This window comes from Zootoca vivipara, chromosome 3 (genome assembly GCF_963506605.1).
Source record: "Zootoca vivipara chromosome 3, rZooViv1.1, whole genome shotgun sequence".
NCBI lineage: Eukaryota > Metazoa > Chordata > Lepidosauria > Squamata > Lacertidae > Zootoca > Zootoca vivipara.
The window spans coordinates 81,376,543-81,402,246 of record NC_083278.1 but is presented as its reverse complement, the minus strand read 5'-3'; the positions used below and the strand labels follow the sequence as shown (position 1 = coordinate 81,402,246).

Here is a 25,704-nt window from a genome sequence, read left to right as displayed (position 1 = left end):
GAAGACTTGCCAGTTCCCACCCTATATATCTGGGATGGGGAAGGAGCTCAGAGGTCTGCTAGTCCTGGGGGGGCCATCCCCCCGTGGCCTGGGAGGATAATGGGGACCCTCCCGCCAAGCTGAGATCCTCAAAGAAGAAGAAGCTGCCACCGCCGCCTCCCCATCGCAAGGGAGCAAAATATGGGAAAGGTGGGGTGGCGCAGCGCAGGCGAGCGAGCCCCCCCAGCTGCGACCCTACGGCAGCTGCGGCGGCTCCCCCGCCCTCAACGCCCCTCTCTCGGCAGGGGCAGCAAGGGAGAGCGGCTGGGTGGGCATTGCAAAGAAGGAAACAGCAGCCAATGCCCGGAGAGGGCAATGCACGCAGGGGGAGCAGAGAGCTGTGCCGCCCCCCAAGGCAGCTCCTTTCCTATTGCCGGGGCGGGGGCGGCGAGGAAGGGTCACTGCCGCTGGGCTACTCCTGCCGCCGGCAATCCGGCGCAAACGCCCGCACGCAGCTTCCTTGCAGCAGCCACGACCACCGCCTTCGGACGCCGCCCCCCACTCCTCCTTTGCGGGCTTCTGCCCACCGAGGCTGAACTGGCTCCTGTCAGTGCACTTCCTCTCCCGGCCCAGGAGGAGTCTCAGTAGCAACTCCTAACTCAGGGGGGTAGGGGGTGCGGAGGGGGGAAGGGGGCGATTCCCAGCCCGCGGCGCCGATGATCGCAGTGCAGCCTACCGGGAGGCAGAGCGCGGCAGCGGCTGCAACCAATGCAGGGAGCCACTTCTCCTTCGCTTGCCAGCCCAGCAGAACTCTTAGGCAGGAGAGGTTGCCGCCCGGCAGGGCTTTCCATTGGGAGGCGCGAAGGCTTTAGTGGGCGGGAATTGGTGCAAATGTAGGCAGGGCGGGTTGAGAGGAGGAGCCGCAGCCGAGGAGCCGCGGCACCAGCAGTGTTTCCTCCCCCCCTCCCTTCCCGTGTCAACAAGCGGGGCGCCTGCGCAGGGTATTTGCTTCCCTAGTCGGGCCCGCGGTTTGGTCTTTTAGGGGGGCAGCTGCACCCCCCTGCCCCATGCTGGGTACACCTATGCTGCAGAGGGGTTTTTTCTCTTTAGAGAGAGGTTAGATTAGAGAGAGATTTCTCTCTGATGACAACAGGAACAGAGAGTGCAGTAGAATTTGGTATGGTTGATTTTATGTACTATTGCATGAAGGAAAGGAGGTGGACATTGTAACCCAAGTTTTGAATATTGTTTATTGAGTTTGTACTTCCATTGAAGAAGTTCATTAAAAAATCTTATTTTTATTTAAAAACAACAGGACTGTGCTTCCCTGTAAACCCCTCCCCCCAATCCCTGCTGTGCTTCTATCCACATATCTATTCAGTGGATATGCCTTTCTCACTGCCCCCAGGCAAGAATTAGACAGGCATTCCCAGTTGTTTGATGCGCAAAAGCCCCACACCAAATTCTGCCTCTTCCCCACAGCTCCCTTTTGCCCCATGCTTGGCTCCATCTACTTAAACGCTTCTCACCTGCCTGCTATTGCTTTCTGCAAGAACTCTAGCATTCTTATGAGAGGCGCTTATCTACATTATGCAAGAGAAACTCCCTCCACCCCCAGCATCGTCAATAATTGAGACTGTGACTGTTAGTGCAAAGCTAATTCCCTATGGCACTGCCCACCCCTTTTCCTATTTTTGCTACTTGTGATATGGTTGTTTTCTTGTTCTGACCCTCCTGTATTCTTTTTGTAGGTGTGACACAGGCTGGGGAAAGGAATACTGCAAACAATGTGTGAGGATGCCAGACTGTAGCCATGGGACTTGCTGCCAACCCTGGTAATTCAGTTGCCAAAGTGGCTGGCCAAGCAAGTTCTGTGACTAAGGTAGGCCACACCACTTGGGACAGGGTGGGGACGTCTTGAATAAAGTCGGGAAAGGGCACAGTGTTAAATGCTCAGCTGCCTTATACTGCCCACATGGCCTTGTAGCAAGCTCTCCAGGGTCTCACACAGCGTTCTTGATGCCGAGTGATCCAACTGCAACCCTTGGTAATCCTGGACAGAGAATGTTCTGTCACCTGTTCTCAATTCGTAAGCTGGACTCTCAGCTGTGTGTGGAGTGCATATTTAGTTAAGCTGCAGATATCAGGAAAGGGGCCCACATTGCAGAGGGCAACGTTCCCAGTCGTGAGGTACCAATTGTCCAGTGTTTGTGTCTCTGCAGGGACGTCACTGCTGCCCACTGTGCAGAAGATGCTGAAACAGGGAGTCTGGCTTCTGACTGAGAACGGCAGGGGAATCAAGCTCCGCCACCTTCCCAGCATGCATCACCAGCACTCGGTCCGAGTCCAGGATAGTGTTCAACCTGAAATAAACACAGCAGCAGGGTAAGCTCTTATTTTGGAAAGAGCAGAGAACTGAAAAGTGCTGCCCTCTCTTTTATTACAGTACCTCAAAGTGGGCAAAAGGGCACTCCCTTTCAGCTTCTGCTGTAAATCTATAGGCACCTAACCACTATTAGGTGGCCATCCAGCCTCTTCCTATAAGGCAGGCATCCCCAAACTGCGGCCCTCCAGATGTTTCGGCCTACAACTCCCATGATACCTAGCTAACAGGACCAGTGGTCGGGGAGGATGGGAATTGTAGTCCAAAACATCTGGAGGGCCGAAGTTTGGGGGTGCCTGCTATAAGGGATGCTGTAGAAGTGATATTCTCTGCCTTGACTTTCTGACCGTTGAGGTCCCTTGCAACTGTGTGGCTCTCTGCATCTCTCAGGTGTCAAAGAATTTATATATTTTTTGGATGCAGAAGCCTTCAAGCATGTGAGTAACAAAGCAATTTTGAAACAGCTTTGCTAGCTTGCTTGTTGTGTGTAAGAACTAGACCTAAGCCTCAGGTTTCTTATTTGTTACTCACTATTGAAGGCCTGCAAGATATAGGCTGCAACGCTGTGCAATCTCTTACTAACATGAAAAGCAGAGCTGCTCTTCTGGGGGTATTTTGCAACATTCGTATAGAAGAGGTCAGGTTGCATACACACCACCACTGTTTGCTGTCTTACAAGTGATTGCTGTAAGTCACTCTGGGAGCCCTGTCGGCTAAATAACAGGAAAACGCTCCCAGTAAATAATACATTGATACCCATGTTAAGTGATAATTATCTTTGACTACTACGAAGTCTGTTGCTGCTTGGAAGTTGGAGAACAGAGGCTAAAGGAGAAACAAAAAGGCACCTGTGAGCTATAGTCAGTACAGTTTTGTCTGCAAATCGCTGGCGGATAGTCTGTTGGAGTAATCTGTCTGTTTTCTGATCCACACTTGCTGTGGCTTCATCAATGCACAGAACCTGTCAATGAGACGAAATAAAAACACTTAGAAGAGTGTCGCTGATGAACACAACTCTTAGTCCTGCTTATTCATACTACAAATTTAATTTAACCAGGCACTGTGGAATCTAACCGTTGTAAGAACTTGAGAGCCATGCTGGGAATCCCACAAACAGGGCATGAATGCAAGAGGCCTTTCCACTGTAGCTTGGCCCCCAGCAACTGGTATTCAGTGTCATACTGAAAAAGGACATTGTCCACTGTTGCCCCTAGACTCTGCAATGCTGTATCTTTTTGCACAAGATTTCCCTGATCCATAAGGCTGAATGCTGTACCATTGGTATGTTTGTATAGCATTTTTAGCTCTGTGTAATTATATTGTTCTGGTTTTGTACCTTTGTACTCCTCCTAGAAGTATGACAGTGCTTCTTTAGATTCTAAAAATATTAAGCAATTTAGAAATACTTTTAAATAAAGAAATAAAACACTGCCTCTGAACCTGGAGGTGCCATTTAGTTAATAAATTGTTAGCCACTAACTGTCCTGTCCTACACTGATTTGTCTAAATTGAATAAAATTGTTTTTTTCAACACAGTGTGAGCACCTTCTCACTGCTTCAGTAAACATTTGGGGAATGACTTTTGTAGCCAGCTATCCTGGGGGCCACCACCACATACTGTGGTAGAAAATTCCATAAATTAATTCTGTACAGTGTGGAGAAATATGGTCTTTTGTCTGTCTATCTCAATAGGTGACTCTGAGTTCTAGAGTTTTAAGAAAAAGCCTAACCTTTCTCTATCCACTTCCCCCAACCATACAGTGGTACCTTGGTTCTTGAACTTAATACTTTCTGGGAGTCCATTCGACTCCCGAAACCATTCAAAAACCAAGGCGCGGCTTCCGATTGACTTCAGGAGCTTCATGCACACAAGCGGAAGCTGTGGAAGCCCCGTCAGACGTTCAGCTTCCAAAAATTGGAAGGTTTGCAGAATTCGGGAGCTGATTTGTTCAACAACTAAGTCGTTCGGGAACCAAGGTACCACTCTACATACTGTTATGGTCCTCCATAGTGTTCCCCCTTAGTCACCTTTTCTCTCTGCTCAAAAGACCTGAACAATGTCACCTTTCCTCACAGGGAGAATACTCTCATTTTTTATCCAGCTTTTTCCCTTTTTGTGATTGAGCTAATACATCCTCCTCACACCTTCCAAGTCTTGCAGTATGATACTTTCCCACAGTTGTCCCAAACAAACAAAAAATATCTGGCATCTTTGTGGAACCCACTTTGAGAAGACATCACTCACCTTGGCCTGGGTCAAGAGAGCCCTTGCTAAACAAACCAGCTGCCTCTGTCCTACGGAGAGACTCTTTCCTCTCTCCCCCAGTTCACAATCCAACCCACCTGCATGGAGCAAGAGAGTGGAGGAGTTAATGTAAGTTTCAAAACTTTGCCTCTACTTAACTCTAGTTCAGATGAACAAGAAAGGAAAGACCTGAATGTAGGCAAGAAGGGCTGAGATTGGAACAAGAAACAAAGATCACAAACCCTCTAACCTTTGCACTGCTATGAAATCTCCCTTCAAAGTACCACCCCCAGTCTTGGGTGCCCAGACTTAGTTGCCTTATAACCCCTTTCACCCCTGGCCATTGGCCTGCTGGCTCAAATGATGAGAGTTGTAGTCTAACGACATCTGGTGACCCAAAGATGAGGGAAACTGCTTTTAAGGGTTTTACTGAGGCCATTTTATTTATTTATTTTTAAATCACAACAGCTTCCACTGGTCCCCAGCAACCTCCAGCCCATAGGTGTTTAGTGAATTTTCCTTCCACTTACTACTCTAACCAGTATTCAAGACCAATAGGTCCTGGCCGAATCTTTTCTAGGCTCTTAATATTTTCATTTCCCTCCCAGCAAGCATAACAAGCAGTTCATTTCTGTTCTCCAAACAATGCACTCACCCATCTCTGTAATCACTGCCTGCAGATGGCATTGCTCTAGGACTTGCAGCAAGTCGGCATCTGTGTGTTGCCCCTGAGGGTCCAAGTTCTCACGGATTGTCCCACTGAACAAAAAGGGATCCTGGGGGATTATGGCTAACTTAGACCTAAGAGGAAGGACAGAGGAAGGCTCACGACTGCACAGCTTAGAGGCAAACAGGGCTAATGGGAACCTGACATTCTGAGACAGCCCCTCCCCATCACATTAAATTGAGTTTTCAAGATGCTGCAACAGCGACACTGCTGCCATTGTGGCTTACTCCTTGACCTACCTCAGTGCTTTCAAGCCTACAGAATGGCTGTCAATGTTGTCCAGGAGGATCCGGCCAGCTCTCAGCTCCACCATACGGAAAAGGGCCAAGAAGAGGGTGGACTTGCCGGATCCAGTCCGCCCAACTATCCCCACTTTCTCCCCAGAGTAGATTGTGAAAGTCACCCCATCCAAGGCATTGGGTAGGTCAGGCCGATAGGCCAGCACTACTTGCTGGAACTCTATGTGTCCCCGACTTGGCCAATCAGGTGAAACCTTGAAAGAAAAGAAAATGTGTAAGCAATAATGAAGCAGCAATACTTCCTTATCCTAAATCTTTTTTGATTTGCCATCACCATGATCAACAGTGGGAGCAGCATAGATCCAAGTGCCCCAATGTGACAATGCTTACTGTTGTCCCAGTTGCAAAGGTGACAGTGGCTGCCATTTTGAATCTATTGGTGTCCAGGTCTGGAAGTGAGATGAAAGATGACTAAGCTTCCCTGTGCCCTTGTCTGATGAGCTTTTGGGCTTGCTGTTGACTTCAGTAGGACTCTACTGTGCATACCATTGGCCACAGTGAAACTAGGGGAGGTTTACCAATCCAAATCAATAAAACAAGCTGCCATTGCATCAGATTAGCGGAAGGTCTGTCCCCTTCTGGTCCTTTTTTGCTAGGCTTTTAAAAATATCTCCTCCTCCTCTGCCTTAATCCCTGCTGACAAGCTGAATGAGGAGCGAAGAGGGAAATTCTTTGAAGGCCAGATACCTCCAAAAACCCTTGTTGTTCTGCTGAAGCAGAATAAATATGGGAGGGGAACTCTCTCACCAAAAGGGGCAGGAAGTTTGTTGACAGTAGTTACCCTCTCCAGGATGCCTACCTTCTCTAAAGAAGAATGCTCAACAGATGGAGAAATAATGCAGACCAAACAGCCTGTGCATATGGACTGTGTGGAATCAGATGTTCTGCAAGAGCACCTCCAATCATTCACATGAGACTCAGCAAGGAACCCTTACCTGGAGCAGCTCCTCTTGAGGCTCCACGGGAATCTCTGTTGCATATTCCTCGGTACGCTCCACACTCACCATCATGGTCTCTGCCTGGGTGAAGCTGTTGATGAGTCCAGACAACAAGTTTGTGACCGAAAGGGCATAGGAAAGGGCCAGGCCCACAAGTCCTGTGGGGACAAAAAGGGCTTTGTCAAAAGGCACAACAACTCTGAAACAAGGAAAACAACAGATAAGGGCCAGTGGCCCAGTTCCAATATGGGTAAGTAGAGGAGAAAGAGAGACGTCAGCATGTCAAGAAGGTGTCCCTTGAAAAGAATTGATGGGGTGGATTTTTCTTGCACATTCAAAACCTAACTGGTATCCTAAATGATTTTTAGGGTATGTAAGACTGGATTTCAATTCTTTTCTCTGCCCCTTGATGTCTGCACCAGCTCACTTGCTTCAGCTATCTGGATCGATCTAATTATCCCATACGTACACTGGGCAAGGTGAACATTGCTTCTCTTTCCTTCAGTGTGCTTCTGTCTGCTTTTTATGGCCTAACACATTTGGGAACAGAGAACCCTGTCAAACTATAGGGGAGTTCAGCTGGATCATTGGCTTTCAACTGGGCTGGGTTGTAAACTTAGGAAGGCTGCAGTATCCCCACCCCACCCCTTTTTCTTTTTTAAAAGAGAAAGATGGGAGAGAGAGATATGAAAATAGAGTGTATGCAGTGGGGGGAAATAAAAATGATCCACCACTGGATAATTGCTGAAGAGAGGCTGGATCTTAGAAAAGATTTTGCTGTGTATTGAGTGCCGAGAAAGAACTAGGGGAATTTAATGGCAGATGTCTGGAAAGTTCACTCTGTGAGATATTGATGGCTGCAGTTCGCATGATAGCTTGATAAGAGCAGAATGAAACAGAACATGACCTTGTACCACTCAGATAAACACTGCAAAGAATTGAACAATGAGAGAAAGAACTAAACACTTTCAACACTCCAGGTCTGGAAGGGCTACATACATGAAATGGATGCTATATCTACAAGATGAAATTGAGGTGAAGGTGGAAAAAGCAGGCAGCTGGAAGAATGGTTAAATGGCAAGTGAAGGACTTCAGCTGGAGACTAAATAAGAAATAAAGCAGCTATGGGGGAAATCTTGGACATATGATTGAAACGGGAGTGGGAAACCTGATTTTAAGAAATTGTATTAAATTAACTTGGTTTGATTTGTAATAATTTAGAAAATCTATAAAAAATGGGGGGGAATGAAAATAAAGTATAAAAAATGACAAATGAGTCCCATAGTACATGCTGGTATAAAGGTAGGTCCTGGGTGGATCAAACTACTATTTAGCTGCTTTCTAGCCCTCCCAAGAGCAGAAATCCAGGATCCATGCCAGAGAGTGGTGAAAAGAAGAAGCATTCTGAGATGTCAATGGTAAAAGATGACCACCGATGAAGATGCCTCCTTCAGAGGTCATAATCAAGTGGCTCACCAGGGTTTCCCATTTTTTTCTGGTGCTGGATGATGGCGATTCCTGCAATAGCAGTGACTACAGCAACTCCAATCATCTGCAGCCGAATGTCCAACCACTGCATTGCGGTGTTACTGGCAAAACGGCAGCGCTGATTCAGTTCAAGTCGCAGCTGGTTCTCTGTCTCAAACCTAGACTGGATACAACCCAGAGGTTAATAGGAGGAAGAGATCTATTGCAGTTCTCAGTACCTCTTTTTCCCAGCGGTCACAGGACCAGTTCCTCAAGTCAGCCCTTTCTGTGCATATTTAGACCTTCCCTGCCTGAAGAGCAAAACCCACCTGCCTGTGGCCCTGGTTGCTCGGATTGTGCTGAGGCCTGTCAGGGTCTCTGAGAAGTGAGTGTAGATGGGGGACAGGGTGAGACTGTAGAGGCGTTTGAGTTCGCGGGAGGTGCGCCGATAATAGCGCTGAATTGAGTAATAGATGGCAGCCAGGGGCAGCAGAACGAGGCCGATCCAAGGCAAGCCATAGGTAATCATCACAAGCATGCCCAGCAGCCCAAAGATGTTGGCCAGGAAGATGTTGAGAATGAATGGCAAGGTGTCATCCACACAGTACAGATCTGAGGAGAAGCGATTAAGGATGCGGCCTGTTGGCGTGGTGTCAAAGAAGGTCACTGTGGCCTGGCAATGGAAGAAAGAGAGTGCAGTGAACCATTGTGTGCTGTTTCACACTTTTAGAGATTCATCTGTGTCCAAAAAAGAAACTGTGTGCAGAGGCTGTTTTCTGTGGCAGCTAAGTAGTTTAGAGATTATGGCACACATCAGCTGCTTAGTTCTTGTACTCAAGACAATACACTTGTGCCGCTTCTCATACAATACACACTTTTCCCCAATGTGATGATGATTTGCCTTTTACATCCGTCTCAAGGAAATTACAGGCATGGCATAACCAACGCACCCCTTTAAAAGGTAGGTTTTTTTAATTTTAAAAAATACAAAACTCCTAGGGCAGAGAGGTTTTCTACAAGCTGGAAAAGCTTGTAGAAACAAAAAAATGCCATCAGTTGTTTCAGAAAAGTACAGATAGTGGACATATCTCAACAAGGAATGCTGTTCCAGTAAACCAGGGGCAGCCAAATTATATTCCATGATATAAAAAAACCTATCACATGAAACAGTTTTCAAGTGATAACATCACTAAACAAAACCAAGGGTTTGTTATAAAGGATTAGAACCAGTTTGCTTGATGAAATATAAAGCCTTTAGCCTAATTTTGTTTCTATCTCTGGGGCAAACCTCGCCATAAGCATTTTGATGGGCCATTGCAAGGACCTGCACCGAGGTGAGTGGACCAAAGCCCAAGAGGGAAGGAGGCTAATCAGATTTTCTTGCCACATAAACTATGGAGGAGAAACAGGGGAGAGTGCTAGTTTGGGCTTGCCCAATGGGATAAAATGCTGGCTCTTTTCCCTCCTCTTTACACAACAAGCCCTTAACAAGCTCAGTACAAAGTCACCTTCAAGATCCAGCCATGAGACTTGCTGTGGGAAAGAGGAGCATCCTATCTCACCCTAACCTTGGTTTGTGTGATTATTTTTAAGACAGAGATAAGGACTGTACAACACGTTCTAAACAAAGAGGAAAAATTGTGTTTCCAAACCATAGTGATGATTATTTTCTTGAGCCGTTTCTCTCAAGAGAACTCTGGGGTTTGTGGTCAACACTTCAGCAAAGGAGTAATACCTTCTACAACTTTCAGTTAAAATTAAATAGGGTCTGGACATATGAACCCCAAAGAAAAGAAAAGCAGGAAGGTGGGCTTTAAGAGCAGCTTCCCCTTCTTCTCCTGCTTGTTCCTGTCCCCAAGCAGAGCTTCCAGGACCCAGAGCTGTCCTGTCTGACAGACTTTACCTTCATCACCCTTTTGAGCAGCCTGTCGTGAATGACAATTGCAGCGTGAATGGTGCCATAGGCAAAGAGGAAGGCTCTCAGCATCGTGAAGACAGAATTGGCCCCAGCAATGCAGCCGTACACAGTCAGGTAAAAGTTCACGTCCAAAGTGCCATTTGAAGGAATGGAGGCAAAGATTGGAGAGCTGAGGAGAATGACAAGATCAGTCAGGAATGGCAGCTCATATGATGTCCAGCTCTTTTCCCAGGTCTTGAGCAAAGTCAATAGGACCGCTCTCAAAGTGTGAGAGGAAGAGATATTGCTGCTGGTCCCTCCCATTATGCTTAGGCCTGGGTGTGGCATCTGAGGCAAAGAGGCAACCCAGCGTCTCCCTGACAACACCCCAGTGAGTATGGGGAAAATGTCAGGCAGTGGCAGATCAAAGGGGCAGGGAGCTGAAGCAGCCAGCCTGCCAGCCCACTTGCCTGGTAGTCCTCCCTTAATGGCCAAACCCTTGAAATGGAAAAAAAAGTTGTGCCAGCCTGGGTGGGATTATCACCCCACCTCCACGCTTGATAAGCTTGCCAAGGAGACCCAGGCATGGGCCAGAAGTTCCCCAATCCTTCCCTGCACCCAGGTGCCCATTTCCTCTCAGCAACCCATCTGGTAGTTGATGTTTTTTTTAGATCTTTCCACCTCTTTTTCTGCCAAGCTTCTCTTTTGTTTCCCTAAGTTTTGTTGGCTCTATCAGTAGTGTTCAGCTTTCCACTCATGCCAAGGCAAGCCTTCACAAAGGGGCTGCCAAAACAAAGCCCACGTGTTTCTGCATATTCACTGACAGACTTAGTCCTCAGACTCAGTTCATAGCTTAGACCAACATACATGAGTCCCCCATGGGAGAAGAGCAGCAACTGCGAGGAAGGCAAAGCTGACAGGTTGCTGACAGAGGTGTTTTCTGGATGGGGTAGGCTGGAAATCCAGTGTGACAACCACCAATCGGAGACATTCCTAGAAGCTGTAAGAATGCACAAGTGAGATTTAACTTTACCCAATTCAAAAGTTAGCAGCTAGTTAAGAGGCCTTTCATGTGAGTTTTGAGTTGTAAAAGTTGCCACAAGGTGAATTTATCTGTCCATTTTAACTGTCCAAACTGTTAGGGTGCGATTCACCTCACGGGTCCTGTCAAAACAAGCCCTGTGCAAGGGCTTTGGCTTGTGCAATAGGCCTCCCCTCCTTCCCCACCCCTTGGTACTCCCTGAAATTGTTTGGGAGGACCACAGAGAACAGCATGTGGTGGGGGGTGGAGAGGGAGGATAGCTCCATCTGAAGAGGATGCAGAATTTATGGGAGACAGCAAGAAACCAAGACCAGAGGAGGAAGAAAGTGAAATCCTTACCTTGCATCAGCAGCAGTGAGAGAAGGATGAACAATGCCATGCAGCTGCCCACAGCCAGCCAATATGCTTGGTAGACCTGGAAAGCCACAGCCCCTTCTTTCTTCTCTTCCTCTCGCTTGAGGAGACAATTTGCTTCATTTGGCTCATTTTCCTCAGGCTGTACCTCTTCTTCTTGGCTATATTCAGTGGGTACTTAGGAGGCAGAAAACAACGACAGGTTATGGCGTGCAGGAAGGGTTCCTTGTTGGGCAACCAGGTACCCTTGAGTTTAAAGACTTCCCGTTTTGTGAAATATTTTCAGTTAAATTAAAATACCTGGCAAACCCACACTTCTATCAGCTGCATCCTACTTTGGTCTGTAAACCTGGCTGTTTAGTTTATAACTGGGAGCTGTAATCTTTTCCTTTTCAGGACAGACATGTCACTCCCAAATTTGCTTAAAGCAGAGGATAAGATCTACTGTGTCTCCCCCCCCCCCTTTACATGGAGACAAAATAAAGCTTCTGAAGAAACCTCATGCTAAGGCTAAAATGCAGTGTGTGTGTGTGTGTGTGTGTGTGTGTGTGTGTGTGTGTGTGTGTGTGTGTAAGGCCCTTATACTAAGAATATCTGGCCCCTGGTGTCTATTTTACTGCCTGTAGTAGGTTTAGGCAATTATTTTAACTTGATTTGACTCATTTATAGACCACCTTACACCAGCTTAGGATTCCAGGACAGTTCACAAGATAATGAAGAATAATCATGCATTAAATAAAACCAGGAGCTTATAACTCTTTGCTCAAAGTGAAACAAGGAGGCCTACATGCTCAACTGGGGAGTAAGCAATGTTCCTTCTTTGCATTAGATTTCCAAACTAGTTCACTCCTCAACCTGACCAACTAGTCCCAATGGGAGGTCTAAAAGGTCACAAACAAAAAGATTCATAAATGTTTTTGCTCAGTTACCATGTATCTGGCAGAAACATACTAAAATCCTCCTGAAAACACCCAGAACTTACTTTTATCCTTCTTTGTCTTGTCCATCTTCCTGAGTTGAGGGGCAGCTTGCACTAGTGGCAGGATCTCATTTGGAGTTCCTAGAAAAAAATATCAATAGGGTTGCATTCGGCAGAAACTTAACTTTGTATATGTTAAGCGTGATATCATCTGCCCGAGGCTCCTCTCTTTGGTCCTGAGTTGCCTTTCTGCATAAGAAAGAGGTACTACATGGAATATTCTCTAATCCAGCGTGGTCTCCTGTTGGCTAAAGGTGTGTGTGTTTTCGGGGAGTTTCACCAGTTGGCCTTTCTTTCTGCAATCCCCACAACCACTTTCCACTCTATTCTGGGGGGTTTACCATTCCTCCACAGCAGATCCTCAGGAGCACTGAAGGGGGAATTGGCAACAATGCAAAGAATGGCCTTCCCTCTTTTTCTGCAGGTAGGAACATCCTGTGAGTGGAGGTCTGTCTCTCCACATAGAGCAGCATGCCTAGAAAGATTTCTGCTCACTCTAGCTCTGTAATCTATTTGGAAACCTCATTTGCATCCCTTAACAATTCCCTTCTCCCTAATCTCATCTGCTCACCTGCATTGTTGCACTTTCCCCTATTTTGGATATTTTAGTAATACAACATATTCTTTGCAAATTCAGTTATTTGCTCACATTGTGGAAGTTTCTATTTAATTATTTGATTTAGCGTCCGATAAAACTTTCAGGTAGCTTACAAGATACCAAATGAACAAAACCACCTTTAAAAAAAACCATAGAACAACAATAAATGAAACAATTGAATCAATAATGAAAACGTATTTAAAAGTGCAGAAAAACCACAAACTGCACAGGGACAACTAAAACACTACCTGTTTGATTTCAAAAACACTGTGTGACTCACCCTCCGAATTCCCACTTTGAGGAGGGCAGCTCAGAACCTAGGCATAGAGAAACAAAAGTAGTAGAAAACACCAGGCTATACCTGTCTTGAGTATTCTGCCGTTGTCCATTAGCAATAAGATGTCAGCCTTTTCCAAAAACTCTGTTCTGTGTGTGCAAAGAATCCTGGTCTTACATTTGAGAATTCCCAGAATGCACTTCTGCATAAGGTGTTTGGCTACATCTGCATCCACAGCTGCCAGTGGGTCATCGAGAAGGTACAAGTCTTTATCCTAAGGAAAACAGCAATATAAATCTTAAGGCTTTCTGACTTTGAAATACTAAGGGTGGTTAAAAAAAATAGAAAACAACTGAAAATGAGCTTCATTTGTTTGTTTGTTTGTTTGTTTCACCCTAGTTCTTCTTTAGGGCAGGACCTGTCACCACTTCTGTTTCAAGTTAGTGCCATCTGATACTGGTTACCCAGCCCTTTATCTACCTGGTAAACAGCTCTTGCAAGCGCAACTCGAGCTTTCTGTCCCCCGCTGAGTGTAACTCCATTCTCCCCCACCTCTGTCTGATCGCCTGATGGCAAAATCTGAAAGTTAAACAGAGAGATGATAAGTAATTTAAGAAGTGTTAAATAGATGCACTGAGCTATAGGACCTCTGACTTTGGTTCACAGCTCTAGTGCGAAGTCCTTCTGGACAAGCAACCAGGTGCCAAAATGTCTGCACAGAAACCAAGGAGATTAAATGGCAGTTGGCAGCCACTGCCAAAATCAGACCACCTGCCGGTTCTGTTAATTTTGATCTGAATCCATTGAAAGGAAGGAAAGCAGAACCTTCCTAACGCATTGTGCTTGGGACACGGTTATATCATTGGCGTGAGCACAAAGTGGCAATTGTTGACAAGAGAATATGACAAACTTGAAGTAGAAAAATGCTGTTCCAGTTCTTTTCAGTCCAAAGGCAGAGTGAATATAAGAATACACCAAAAACAGAAGCTTACCCCTCAATATTTATGACTCCCAAAAGAAACATATAATTAATAACAGTACATTGACCATAATCCTAGGGAAGTCAGTTGCACTTAAGCCATTTGAAACCATGGGCCAGGTTAATCGTTTTAAATGGGGCTTTCACTGATTTTAGTGGAAAGTAAGCATGACTAACTTTTCCTACATAGGGACAACTGTATACAAAAAAATCATATTAAGAAAATGCAACACAAGATTCAAAAAGGAGGGCTCTTGGTAATGTTGCCAATTTGACTCGGTTTTGTTTACCATTGAAACAAGAAGCTAGGAAACAGCTCTGGAACTCCACATTACTAAGACTTGCATTACTAAGCTTTAGGTGGTCTTCTTAATATATTCAATTTGAGACTACACGGTTCCATATCCAGCTTTTACATCGTGCACTGGGAATTCACAAGGGCAAGTCATACATCAGATTGTTGAATGCACATAGAGCACCAATGGTCCCTAGGGAGCCAACCTATTTTTTTCCCTCATAGAACACTCACATTCAAGTCATCAGAGAGAGCACAGGCCTCAATGACTTCCTGGTAAAACCTGGCATCATATTCCTTCCCAAAGAGGATGTTTTCACGGATGCTGGTAAATTGGATCCAGGGCTCTTGTGTGGCCAAGCCAAATCCTTTTTCCAGATCCCAGACGTAAACTTGCTCACCTCGACTGTATGCATTCCAGAGATGGGCAGGAGAAACAGACATTTAAAAAAGGAGGAATTTTAAATTGCCATTAGAGTAGGTATGGAAAACAGGCCTTTTCAGTCATTAATTTCTATTAAGTTTGATGCTGGACCTCTGTGTGCTTAGGAGTTTTCTAATCAAGAATCCTTGTCATTATTACCTAATGATGAGGGGTAAACACTTTGAACGGGCCCAGTGAACAGTGTTGGAGAACCTGATACTGCAAGTATTGCTGAAGCTTAGAAATTGTGGACCTTGAATGGGAGACCACTAATAATTCCATATTTAAGAGGAGGATATAAGTATAATGAACACATCAATACTAAAGAAAATCACTGCAAATAATCAGAAGCACTCTTTTATTATTACCTTGTATGCCCTGGCAGTGAAACAGGTTTTGTGGCTACACTCTGGTGAGACCAGATTCAAATTAAGCCTTAAGTCTTGCAGGTAAAATCATGGGTTCTTAAGACACAAGAAGCAAAGCAGTATCAATTATTTACCTACTGAGTTCTCCAGTGATGGCTGCCAACAAAGAGCTTTTTCCACACCCAACTTTCCCGACGACTCCCACCAGTGTGCCCTGCAGAGGGAAAGAGGCACCAGCTGTTTCGGAGTTCATTCTGCAACCTTGCTGAAGCACTTCACAAACATTCATTCATTCAGAACACATCCTTGTTCTCCCTGCAGAATGGAAGTACAAAGACTCCCATATCACACGGCTGACCCAGCGGCATTTCCCTGGACCGTTGCTCCTTGCTGCTCACCTTTGCCACCACCAGATCTTGAATAAAGAGCTGCAAACTTCCTCTGGGCATGTGGGATTCAGCGTTTTCTTTGCTTGCTGGTGACCATGAAAAGGTGGTGTGGCGCATTTCCAGGACAGAAGATGGGTCAGAAGGGCCATCTGCAATGGAAAAGCAGCAGCACAGCTATAGGTAAATAGGACAGGATTTAACACAATGTTGTTACATGCATGGAATGAGATCTACTCACCCAGTGGTACTTCCCCTCCTCCCTCTGTGCGGCCCCTAAATCTACTCTGGTGAGTTGGGGAGAACAGGTTTAGCAGGTATGCGATTGGAGGAGAGGAGGGAAAGTCCTGCTGTGTGAATGAACCTAGTTCCTCACATGCACACCACACTCAGTGCCGTGCTGACTTCCACCCATATTCAAGAGGTACATATGGGAACTATGAAGTTTTGCAAGCTTTTGCAGGAAACTGTCTTGGACCATCAGCTGCCTCCTTAAGATGATCCAAAATAAAGAAGGTATCCATCTTTCCATAAAACTTGCTTATTCCTTCACCTGCCCATGGGTTTCACAACCTTGGGTGTTGAGAGAAATCTAGAGTGTTACCACTGGAGCTCCCTGCCTCTCAAAAGGTGGAAGTAACAAGATAGGAACTCTAGATTAGCAAATGAGAGGAAACTGGCATCCAGAAAAGGAGCACTGCCATCAGGATACACTTGAACACCAAATTTTGTGGTTGAGTCCGTACTCAAGCAGAATACCCAAAGAAACAAGCATCCCCCTTGCTCTTTTCACATCTATTCCAAACGATTCAAAAGCACTTATTTCCCTACTCTGGTAATCTTACCCAACACCACCTGTTCTCCAGTTTCCCCAGTCACCATACCTCTGCTATAGTAAGCATCCAGATCCTGATCTGTGAGCTCGAGGAAGTGCTGGACTCGATCCAGAGATACTTTGGCTTCTAAAATCCCATTCAGCACCCAGGGGAAATTATTGAGAGGTAGAATGAGCATCCCAACAAGTGCCAAAGCTGTAAACACCTATGGGGAGAGAGAATATTTCATGGGATGAAAAAGCTCAGAGGGTTGCCCACCATGTATCTAGCCATTTAAGCAAAGAACTGAAGTATCCAAAGAGAGCCAGAGAAAAGCTATTTTATTACAGTAGTTGTGAACAGTGTGATGTGTGCTCAAATGTTCAAGGGTGTGTTTTAGGTGGACTTCCATTAGGGAGCATTATCTTAGAGTCTATGTTTGAGAAACATCGGCTCAGATTTAACCTTGCTGGGCAAGCTTTAATTCCTGAACTGTGATAGGAGCCAAGGCTACAAAAGCCTAAGAGGAGGGTAGAGATGGGAAGGAGGAAACCATCACTCTGTTTAGTTAATATTTAATACTTTAATATTGTCTGCTTTCATATTATGACTTTACTAGAGAGTAATTTTTTTATAATAGTGGACAATTGCTTCTTTATTCATCTTGACTTCTAACCGATTCTGCTTTTATATATCGATATTTGTAACAAAAGAGTAAAGCTTGAAAGACAATTAACCTTGCTTTGTCTAGGAAATGCTCTGTATAGAGTCTGTCTCACTTGTGAAGCCACTTACTGTACTTCTCACATTCCAGGGAAAGCTATCACTCAGGTAGGAAGCCCTTACCTCTGACACTAAAAGCAATGTTATTTCCCCCTTTTTATTGCTCTTCAATAACAGCAATGTTGAAAATTGCTGGAAGTTTGCCTGAGCAGCGATACTTTCTGAAGCCTTCTCATACACCATGACAGTTTATTCATCTGTTCATTTATTTATATAAAATAAACCTTTCTATCCCATGACAATGAACATTCATCACTAAAAAAACAAAAAGAAACATAAGAAATGTAAAACGAACAATAAAAGCAAAATAACTTAAAACAAACACATAGCAGTGGAGGGGGAAATACCGGAAGTATGCTGGAACAAAGTTGCCTTCAACTAGCTAATTGTTAGGAAAGAGATACAAATCTCCTGGGGTATCGCAATGGAAAATGCCCTTTTGTGCATCCCAACCAACTTCTTCTCTGACAGTGGCAGGACATACAAATGGACCTCCCCAGTTGATGCCATTGGGTTGTTTAAGTATCCTGGCCCCAAACAGTGTAACACTTTAAAGGTAAATGACCAGTACTTTGAATTGAACCTGGAAATGAATGGGTAGTCAATGAAGCTGGAATAACAAAAGGAGTCAGCTGCGTATCCCAGGTAGAGGGATCGTCAAGGAATGGGCACAGCTCTTACCTTGGTAGCAGAGAGCTGGTGTCCAAGTAGAACATAAGTGATGAAGATGACAATGGAGACAACCACAGGCAATGCTGCCCAGAGGTAGACACACACAGCATCCAGGTATTTGATTGCTCGAAGGCTCTTCAACTCCTTGGCTCTGCAAGTATACACTCTGCTGGCAAAATGCTGCTCCCAGGTGTAGAACTTGATCACTCGTATGCCACACAAGAACTCCGTCATCAGCTGCAGGTAAAGGGAGATGCAACACAACAATCACTGGCATCTCTCACAAGCACAATGCCTTCTATTTCAGCTAGAGCCTGTTAGCTATATGAGACACAGCACAGAATCAAAGTCATGTTCTCTTCTTGCTTGGTGATTTATTGGGGAAACAAACTGCAACACAAATACTGGGATGATCCATTTAAAGTACTGTAGCCAGAAACCCAAATTCCTTCAGTGAAACAGTATACAAAGGGAAACATCTCCCAAGGAGGGCTAGAGCACATGCAAGAGGTTACAGCTTCAACTCCTTGTATCTTGTTAAAGGACCTCTGACACCAGAGCTGGGTAATATCTCTGCCTGAGACCTGGATGTACACTGTCCATTACAATGTGCAGTGAAAATGTGCTTGCTCTGGATTTCCTGCATCAAGGAGGACTAGGTGGCCTTCAAAGCTCTCATTTCATGGTAGGTCAGTTTCTGGAACTTGGTGACATATCGTCTCTTGGATTTGTGTGTGTGTTTGTTGGTTAACCTATACTGCTGGTTATTTATTTCCTGATAAATCATTGAAACATCCAGTTATTATTTCTGCTACTCAACGTTTTTAACATGAATACCTAAATAAGTCAACAACTTTAAGCCTAAATCACAAGATCGAGAGACAAGCAGTACGGCAAGCCTTCAAATACCACATATCCCTGTCTCACCTTGACACGTTCATCTTTGTGCTTCAGCATTTCCTTGTTGTTTTGCATGATGCGATTGGCAACCACTTTATTGATGGGCACAAGAAGCAGAGCCAGAGCCAGGCCTCCCAGGAAAGCTATGCCTACTTGCTGGTACAGGAGGTAGAGGGTGATGGCAAATTGGAAGGGAAGACTCCACAGCTCATGGAAACTGAGGCAGAAATTGATCAAGCGGTCAGTGTCAGTGCTCATGAAGTTGACAATCTCACCAGTGGTGAAGCCAGCCAGGCTGCTGCCACTCACCCGGAGGGCTTTCTGGTATATGGCAGAGACGACTGCAGTGCGCACCATAAGCATCATCTTGTTTATCTGGTAACTGAACTGGTTACGCAATAGGGCACCCAGTAAGGTACCAGCAAAGAGTCCCAGTGCATACATTATCCCATTGCCGAGAGGTTCTTGGCGTGACTCCATGAAACTGACCAGCAGGTTCAGAAGCAGGGGCCCAGAGAATGCCAAAAGACTGCCAGCCAGTTTGAGTAGGCCCAGGGAGTAATAGCGTAGCCCAAAGGCAGCATGCAACACTGACAGGAGATGTACACGCTTTTGGGTATCACAAGGATGTGCTGGAGATGAGAATTCATCAATTCTCACGTTACTTTTGGCAAATGATCTGTCCATTGAAGATGCAGTCTCTTTATCCTCTTGGCTGAGAGCTGCTTTTTTCCGCCAGCAGGAGTAGAAGTGTTCACAGACTGCATTGGCCTGGAGTTGTCGAGGGAGCTGAAAGACATCCTGTGGCCGATTCAGCATCCACAGGTAGCCACGCTTCATCAGAGGGTTCATCCAAGCATAGGAGAAACGAGAGAGCCAGCTCTCTCCATCCTCTGCCACTCCCTGCCAAGAAGGTGCGGGGATCCCGGAGTCTGTGACCAGGGGCTCTTGCTGCCAGGAATCATTGAGAGAGCAATAGTCTAGCCTGCTGGCTGTAGGAATGATATACCCAACTACATAGAGAAGCAGAGAAGCTAACTTCAGGCAGAGGATAGACAGTCGGAAAACAGTGTCAGGTTGAAGCTGCTGACCACCCATCTCAGTCTGGCAGCGCCACACCAAGGTTATAATAAGTGATGGGATTGGAAAGAAGGCAAGGATTAGTAGGATGGTAGGGCCACAATTGAAGCTGTATGGAGACTTGTAGAGAGCAAGTAGTGCCAGGCTGTGAGTAAGCCATGCCAATGTGCCTGTGGCACTTGCTAATACTTCCAGGTACAAGGGGTCCAATTTCTGTCGCCAAATGGCTGCTGGAATTATGTCAAGGATGGACAAACCAGCAAAGATAAAGGACGCAGCAATTCTGCATTTCCACCCAGTTCTGTACACAGTCCGAGAACCTAAAGACCTAGTAAAGACAGAGGAGAAAGTATTATGAAATGATCTTATCCCTTTTTCTAATGCCCTCTCACTATTTGTTCATCATTCTTGGAAGTCTGCACGCCTCGTTGCCTGGCCTCTCAAGCATCATTCAGTACACAAGAATTGCTATACTGATTCAGGCAAAATAATTGTGCTGTCCGACACACTATTTGCGATTATGTTTTCATTAGAAGAAAAAAAGATTCAACCCTCTGAACATTCACATTTACAATTATTCCTGTGACCTCTCGCAACAATTAAACTGGCTCTGTCTGGTCTTTCTTATGTATGTTTCAGTGGGACTAACTCTCCGGTTGTGGCTTTAATTGCCTTGTTTGTAAGAAAACCAAGTAAGTTTCTCACTACATAAAGAGGGTGGCAAGGATTTCACACACACACACACACACACACACACACATATATATATATATATATATATATATATATATATATATATATATATATATATATAAAATGGCTGAGGAATGTCCCATCACTTTAATTTTAACAGTCCACACACACACACAAAACACACACAGAGCTTAGGCACACAATATACATATTTTGTGTGGGAATAAGCCAGATGTTGCTCACACCTGTTGCTATACCTTGGTGTTCCTATGTAGCAGGCACTTATTACGGCAAGGACCATGTGAGGTATAGTGTTCAAAATCAGCTGGTTAAAACAGTGCCCGACATTGCTGTGGACCCAGACAGGGAGTGGATTTACGGGACTGGTCCCACACAGATTGGCTAGGATCTCCTCCATCCTCTGTCAGGAACAAGTACAATGGTCAATAGTTTCTAAAGGAAAAGACAGGAAAACAATGAATGAAGCATTTAAAAAAGTAATTCATGCCACAACCTGAACATTCTTGCAATAATGAATAAAACCATTTTACCACTATATTTCCCTCTTCTTTGTACAAGCATTGCAAAATGAGATACACCAATTAATTCCACCTACCATTTTTCCAGCTGTCAGGAAAAGTAATAAAATTCATAATTAATCTCATCAAATACAAAATATTGTATGTTGGAACTTTTGAGAGGGAGATATTCTGCTAAAGTTTCCAACATGACTGGTGACGTTAAAGAGGTATCCAGGACGGTCTAATCTGCATAACCCCACCCCACCCCAATCCCAGGATGCAGGAGTGGTGGCTGTAGTCATTCCTCCAAGTCCTTTGTGAGAGAAATGCATTTCCACAGAATCTTCTCCATTACTGCAGGTTTCATTGAAACTGTCAATGAGTACTGAAAAGAGGGGGCGGTGGTGGTTTGCCAACACTTCAGATCTTGTATGGCAGGTCCATACAAGGTCAGGATCCTAAATGCAATCAATTGTTTTACAACCCAAACAGCCAAGTAGATGTTTCTCCTTTAAGACCTAAAGCTTCCAAAGTGCTGCTTCTTCATACAGGCACTAACCTCCACCCTCTATCAAAGTCAAAGCCATGCTCCCCGCCCGCCCCCATTATTCTTATATGGAAAGCAGAAGGAAGGTCCTCTTTTCCCTTTCCACTCTGCAAACAACCACAAACTACGGATTTCCTCAGAGATCACACAGATCTTTCTGGTGCCACCTTAAAATGAAGAGAACGCGAACAGCAACTGTTTGCCGGGCAGCCAGGCAAGAGCAGAATTGCTTGGGCAGCTGATTTTTTTAAAGGATGGGGTAAAACCTTAAAAAGAGGCAGGGGCAGGGCGCCTCCAATTGAGGGCAACCTCATGTGAACGATGCCTAGAAATCATGGCCTCGGCCTCAAACTCACGGTAAAGCCCGGTGTGGGGAAGGCCTTCGCCTTCGCACGAGAGACTTAGCATGGACAGATGGATGATGACATGAAGGCTTGGAGTTTATCGTTACCGTCTGTTCTGAAACGTGACCATAAAATTTCCGTTGCACGTTGCAAATGCCTTTTCCTCCGTAGGAGCAACGGAGCAGTGCAAAAGAGCCTCCAGGAAGCTGTGAATGCACATAGGAGAGGCGGAAGCCTACTCTACCAAGCAGAGCGAGAGGGTGCGAGAAGCCCAGCGGCTCCACTCAGCCTCCTCTCCGGCGCTCTCCTCCAGTCGTTCCCCAGCCTCACGGAGGCTTCGGTCGACCCACCCAGAGACGGGATGGTTCACCCACCGAAGCCCTTTCTTTCCCAGGCAGTACCTTGACTCGGCGGCAGAACCGGAACTCCAAAGCCGGCTCCACCAAATAAATAAATAAATACAACGCTGCGCTTCCTGGTTATTTTTGCCACCATGCTTTGCTTTGCTTTTTCATACTTCGGAAACGTGAAAGTGACAGTTGCTAAATAGGAAACAACAGGGCAATCCGTGATTGTATCATAGCCGTGCTTTCTCCTCTCTCCCCTCGCCAACTGAGCAAACTAAAGTAGAACCGAAAGCAAGAAATAACCCAAGTGGGATCTGCAACGACACCAACACGTGTGCGTGTTGTGCTAGGTTGGTTTTAAAATTTAAGCAGGAGCGGGGAGGCTGGGATTTATTGTGCTCGTACTGCGGGTTAGCTCCTGTTAAATACTCCTAGTGCAAGGTCGAGTGGCCGAGAGTGATCTATAGCAGTTTTGCAATACCTTGTCTCCTTGTTGCAAGTGGTGAAACGGGCAGTGTGTGGCTTACAGCACCCTGTTATGTAGACCAAGGCTGTATCCAACTTTATACGTTTTGCTCAGAGGAAACCCACTGAAATTAATGCGCCTGCCCTTTGTCATGCCTGCTCATTTCAACGGGTCTAGTCTGAGTGTGACTAACGTTGGATGCAACGTTTGTTATCCTCGGACTCGGGAGGTATTTTGATCGCCACATTGCACACGAGACTGAGGTTCCTCGTGTTTCATAGACAGCTTTGAGAACTTATCACCTGTTACTCAGCCTTTTGGCAAAATGCAACATCAGGGATGCAATCGTCGGCCGAGCAAAGAGATAGGAGAGCAACAGCATTACAGTACAGGTATTTCAGGTGAAAGCGGCCGCGCTGGTGTTCTATGTCAACTGCAATGCTCCACACAATTGTATGAAAAACAGAATGCAGAACAGAAAAAGACAACCCATTCAAAACATACCTCGCGTAAAAGCAAATGTCAGTTGAGTGATCACTTACATCGCCCCCTTCAAACCCCAGCCCACTTTGACCCGCGCTTCCCTGAATGAGGACGCTGTTTTCATTGTAAAATGGAATCCCCCCCTCCAAAAACAGGAAGCTACGGGTATGTTGCTCTATCCCTTTTTTCGTCTATGGGCATTTCGTTCCCCTGCTGCAACCAACTTACTTTCCCTCTAGCGTCCTCTAGAGGGTGGGAGGGTGTCCCGGCATGTTGGCAGGGCGAGCAGAAGCTGGCAGCAGGTGAACTAATCGCGTTGCTGGTTATGTAATGTTGAGATCCCTTCCCATAGTTTGACTTTACAACCTTCTGGGCTGGGCAGAGGGAGTCCACCAACCACCCCACCCACCCCTCCAGGGCAGTGGATCATGAGAGTTAGAGTGTACACAAAATTATTGAAATAGAGCAGAACATAAATCACAGCTCTAGTGTTCGGCAGCACCACCAAAAAAAATTGGTCCAAGGCAAGAATCCTCATGATTTTTACATATATTGACAAAAAAGCCACCAAGAAATCACAGAACATAATGTATGCGGCAGTCTATGATTTGATGGTGGTTTTGAGGGGATCCTTTCTAAGTACTATGATGATCCATACGGATCTCTTTTATAATAACTGTGGCTTGGTTTTTTTTTAAAAATGCCCAAAGGCAAAATGTCAAGTAGGATTCAGAGAGGAAAGGAAGCTGCCTGATACCGACTCAGACTATTGGTCCAGTTAACTTAGTACTATCAACACTTGACAGGCAATGGCTTTCCAAAATTTCAGACAGAACACCTTCCCAGCTCTACCTCAAGATTCCCAGGATCGCATGCAAAGTGCTACAGCTCTGGCAGCCCCTGGGCCAAATTTGCTTAGTTGGTGGGCATTATCTGCCTGCCATCCCAGCAGAGTAGACAACAAATCAGTTGGCTGGTGAAACTTGCCTGTCATTCCTCACTGCCTTCTAATTCCTAATAAAAAGGTCAGAAGACCTCTCAACTGAAAATTCAACACAAAAAGTAATTGACACTTACCTAAAATCTTCACTGCATTTTAATGATCTATAGTAACCTCCGAACAGGTGGTTAAACACTACTAGAGATTCGCCATTTACCAATGACTTCCTATGTACCGTAAGTGCCCTCAGCCTTTGAATTATGGTACTGTAACTCCTTTCACATTCGACTTTGTTATACCTTATCTTGTTTTCGCGATATTACTGAAGATAAAGATACATTTTATGATCAAACTTTCTCCGTGACCAACGGCATTAAGAATGTTTATTCAGAAGCATTTTGTTTATTTACTCAAAACATCTATGCCCTTAACTGCCCGTGAATGGCCCCCAGAGCAGCTTGCATACGATATTAAAACAATTCAAGAGAACACAAACCTAAAATCAGCAATGAGAACAACATCACCATGAACAACAGTTAAAAACTGATCAGAAATCCTTCACAAGAATTGAATCCATGCATCTAAATTGATATCCCGAATGAAGCGTGTAACAGGTATGCATTCAACAGGTGCCGCTTCTCCTCGTTGCTAAGAGCTAAACCTCTCCTTAGTTTACTAAACTTTTCCCAACAGACATATTAAGCCCTCAGAGGACGTTGGCAGGGGGAGAGTTAGGGCACACATGGGAGGCGGAGATTGGACTGGGATCCTAATAAGGCGGACGGCGCTAAGCAGCAGTGCACACTGCAGTTTACACTGGGGACCACCTCTCGTGGCGCTTCTCTTCCTCCCCTATCACGTGACTCAAGGCCCGCCCCCCGCCATTTCGTCTGTCCGTGCGCCGTTCGCAGGGCTCGCTGATGGTCTCGCGACGCATCTTCCCCCCCCCAACCTCGCCTCTTCCCTCGCCCTCGCACGCGACACGTGACCCGCGTTCCGTATTCGCCATTTTGTCGGGGCGGCCAGAGGAAGCTTTTTATAACCTCGGGCTCGACGCTCTTGCGTTTGCATCCGGTGCGCGCGCGCAGGCACGCATGGAGCGTGCTGGGGGAGGATGGTCAGCAGGGAGGAGCGGGCTCGGCAAGGAGTGAGGGCGGGCGGCCTCCGGGGCTCCTTGAGCCGCCGCCGCCACTACTACCACCGACGGCAGCGCCATGTACCGTACCAGTAGCGTGTCTTCCTCCAGCCGGTCCAAAGAGAGCAGTAGCTCGGGTTCGCGCAGTTCCCGCTCCGGTGCCTCCGCTTCGACGCGAGGCCGGAGCCCGCGCCGCTCACGTTCGCGCTCGCCTTCCCCGCGAGGCCGCCGGAACCGTTCGCCGTCCAGCAGCCGCTCTTCTCGCCGCTCGCCGTCCCCGCGCCGCAGTAGTCGGGTACGGTCTCCGTCCCTGGGGAGCCGGAGCCTCGCCGGCTCAGAGC

General features: G+C 46.0%; 3 protein-coding genes across 13 annotated transcripts in view; 2 read left to right on the top strand and 1 right to left on the bottom strand.

Annotated features, from left to right (window-relative positions):
- Positions 1-3,212, top strand: part of LOC118082703 (zinc finger protein 318) — a 40,059-nt gene extending 36,847 nt beyond the window's left edge. The window contains exons 7-8 of one of the 3 annotated variants that reach the window (XR_009557381.1): positions 1,731-1,861; positions 2,202-3,212. The gene's annotated coding sequence lies outside the window, so the exon portion shown is untranslated. Of the gene's footprint in view, positions 1-1,730 lie in introns of all 3 variants that reach the window. The other 2 variants (XM_060272915.1, XM_060272913.1) reach the window with 2 other exon arrangements.
- ABCC10 (ATP binding cassette subfamily C member 10) lies at positions 1,621-25,568 on the bottom strand. 7 transcript variants are annotated; one of them, XM_035108227.2, is made up of 22 exons: positions 25,454-25,568; positions 20,826-21,033; positions 18,835-20,215; positions 17,917-18,144; positions 16,522-16,678; positions 15,650-15,789; positions 15,386-15,465; positions 14,694-14,865; positions 13,666-13,764; positions 13,270-13,459; positions 12,314-12,391; positions 11,317-11,508; positions 10,803-10,935; positions 9,942-10,125; positions 8,368-8,711; positions 8,048-8,217; positions 6,569-6,729; positions 5,574-5,827; positions 5,263-5,408; positions 4,608-4,705; positions 3,211-3,323; positions 1,621-2,342 (listed from the first exon to the last, which is right to left on the bottom strand). In XM_035108227.2, exons 2-22 carry the CDS (start codon positions 20,996-20,998, stop codon positions 2,207-2,209), a joined length of 4,629 nt encoding a protein of 1,542 aa, XP_034964118.1. In that variant the 5' UTR covers positions 20,999-21,033; positions 25,454-25,568; the 3' UTR covers positions 1,621-2,206. The 7 variants fall into 7 exon arrangements, with proteins under 7 accessions (XP_034964118.1, XP_034964114.1, XP_060128894.1 ...); XM_035108223.2 differs by lacking the exon at positions 25,454-25,568 and adding an exon at positions 24,366-25,175; XM_060272911.1 differs by lacking the exon at positions 25,454-25,568 and adding an exon at positions 24,366-25,175 and having other exon boundaries at positions 20,838-21,033.
- LOC118081789 (zinc finger protein 318) overlaps positions 25,248-25,704 on the top strand; it is a 28,016-nt gene continuing 27,559 nt past the window's right edge. For all 3 annotated transcript variants that reach the window (XR_009557380.1, XM_035108221.2, XM_035108220.2), the window contains exon 1: positions 25,248-25,658. Coding sequence is in view for 2 of the 3 variants with exons in the window: in XM_035108221.2 (XP_034964112.2) it covers positions 25,443-25,658 (216 nt within the window). In the remaining variant the exon portion in view is untranslated. The remainder of the gene's footprint in view (positions 25,659-25,704) is intronic.

Excerpts from the sequence above, each read along its gene's own strand:
- ABCC10 (XM_035108227.2), bottom strand. The coding sequence starts at position 20,998 with ATGGAGGAGATCCTAGCCAATCTGTGTGGGACCAGTCCCGTAAATCCA. Across the intron at positions 20,216-20,825 it reads ACACCAAGGTATAGCAACAG|GTCTTTAGGTTCTCGGACTG; the intron begins GTGTGAGCAACA and ends TGTCTTTACTAG. Across the intron at positions 11,509-12,313 it reads CAAGACAAAGAAGGATAAAA|TACCCACTGAATATAGCCAA; the intron begins GTAAGTTCTGGG and ends CTGCCTCCTAAG.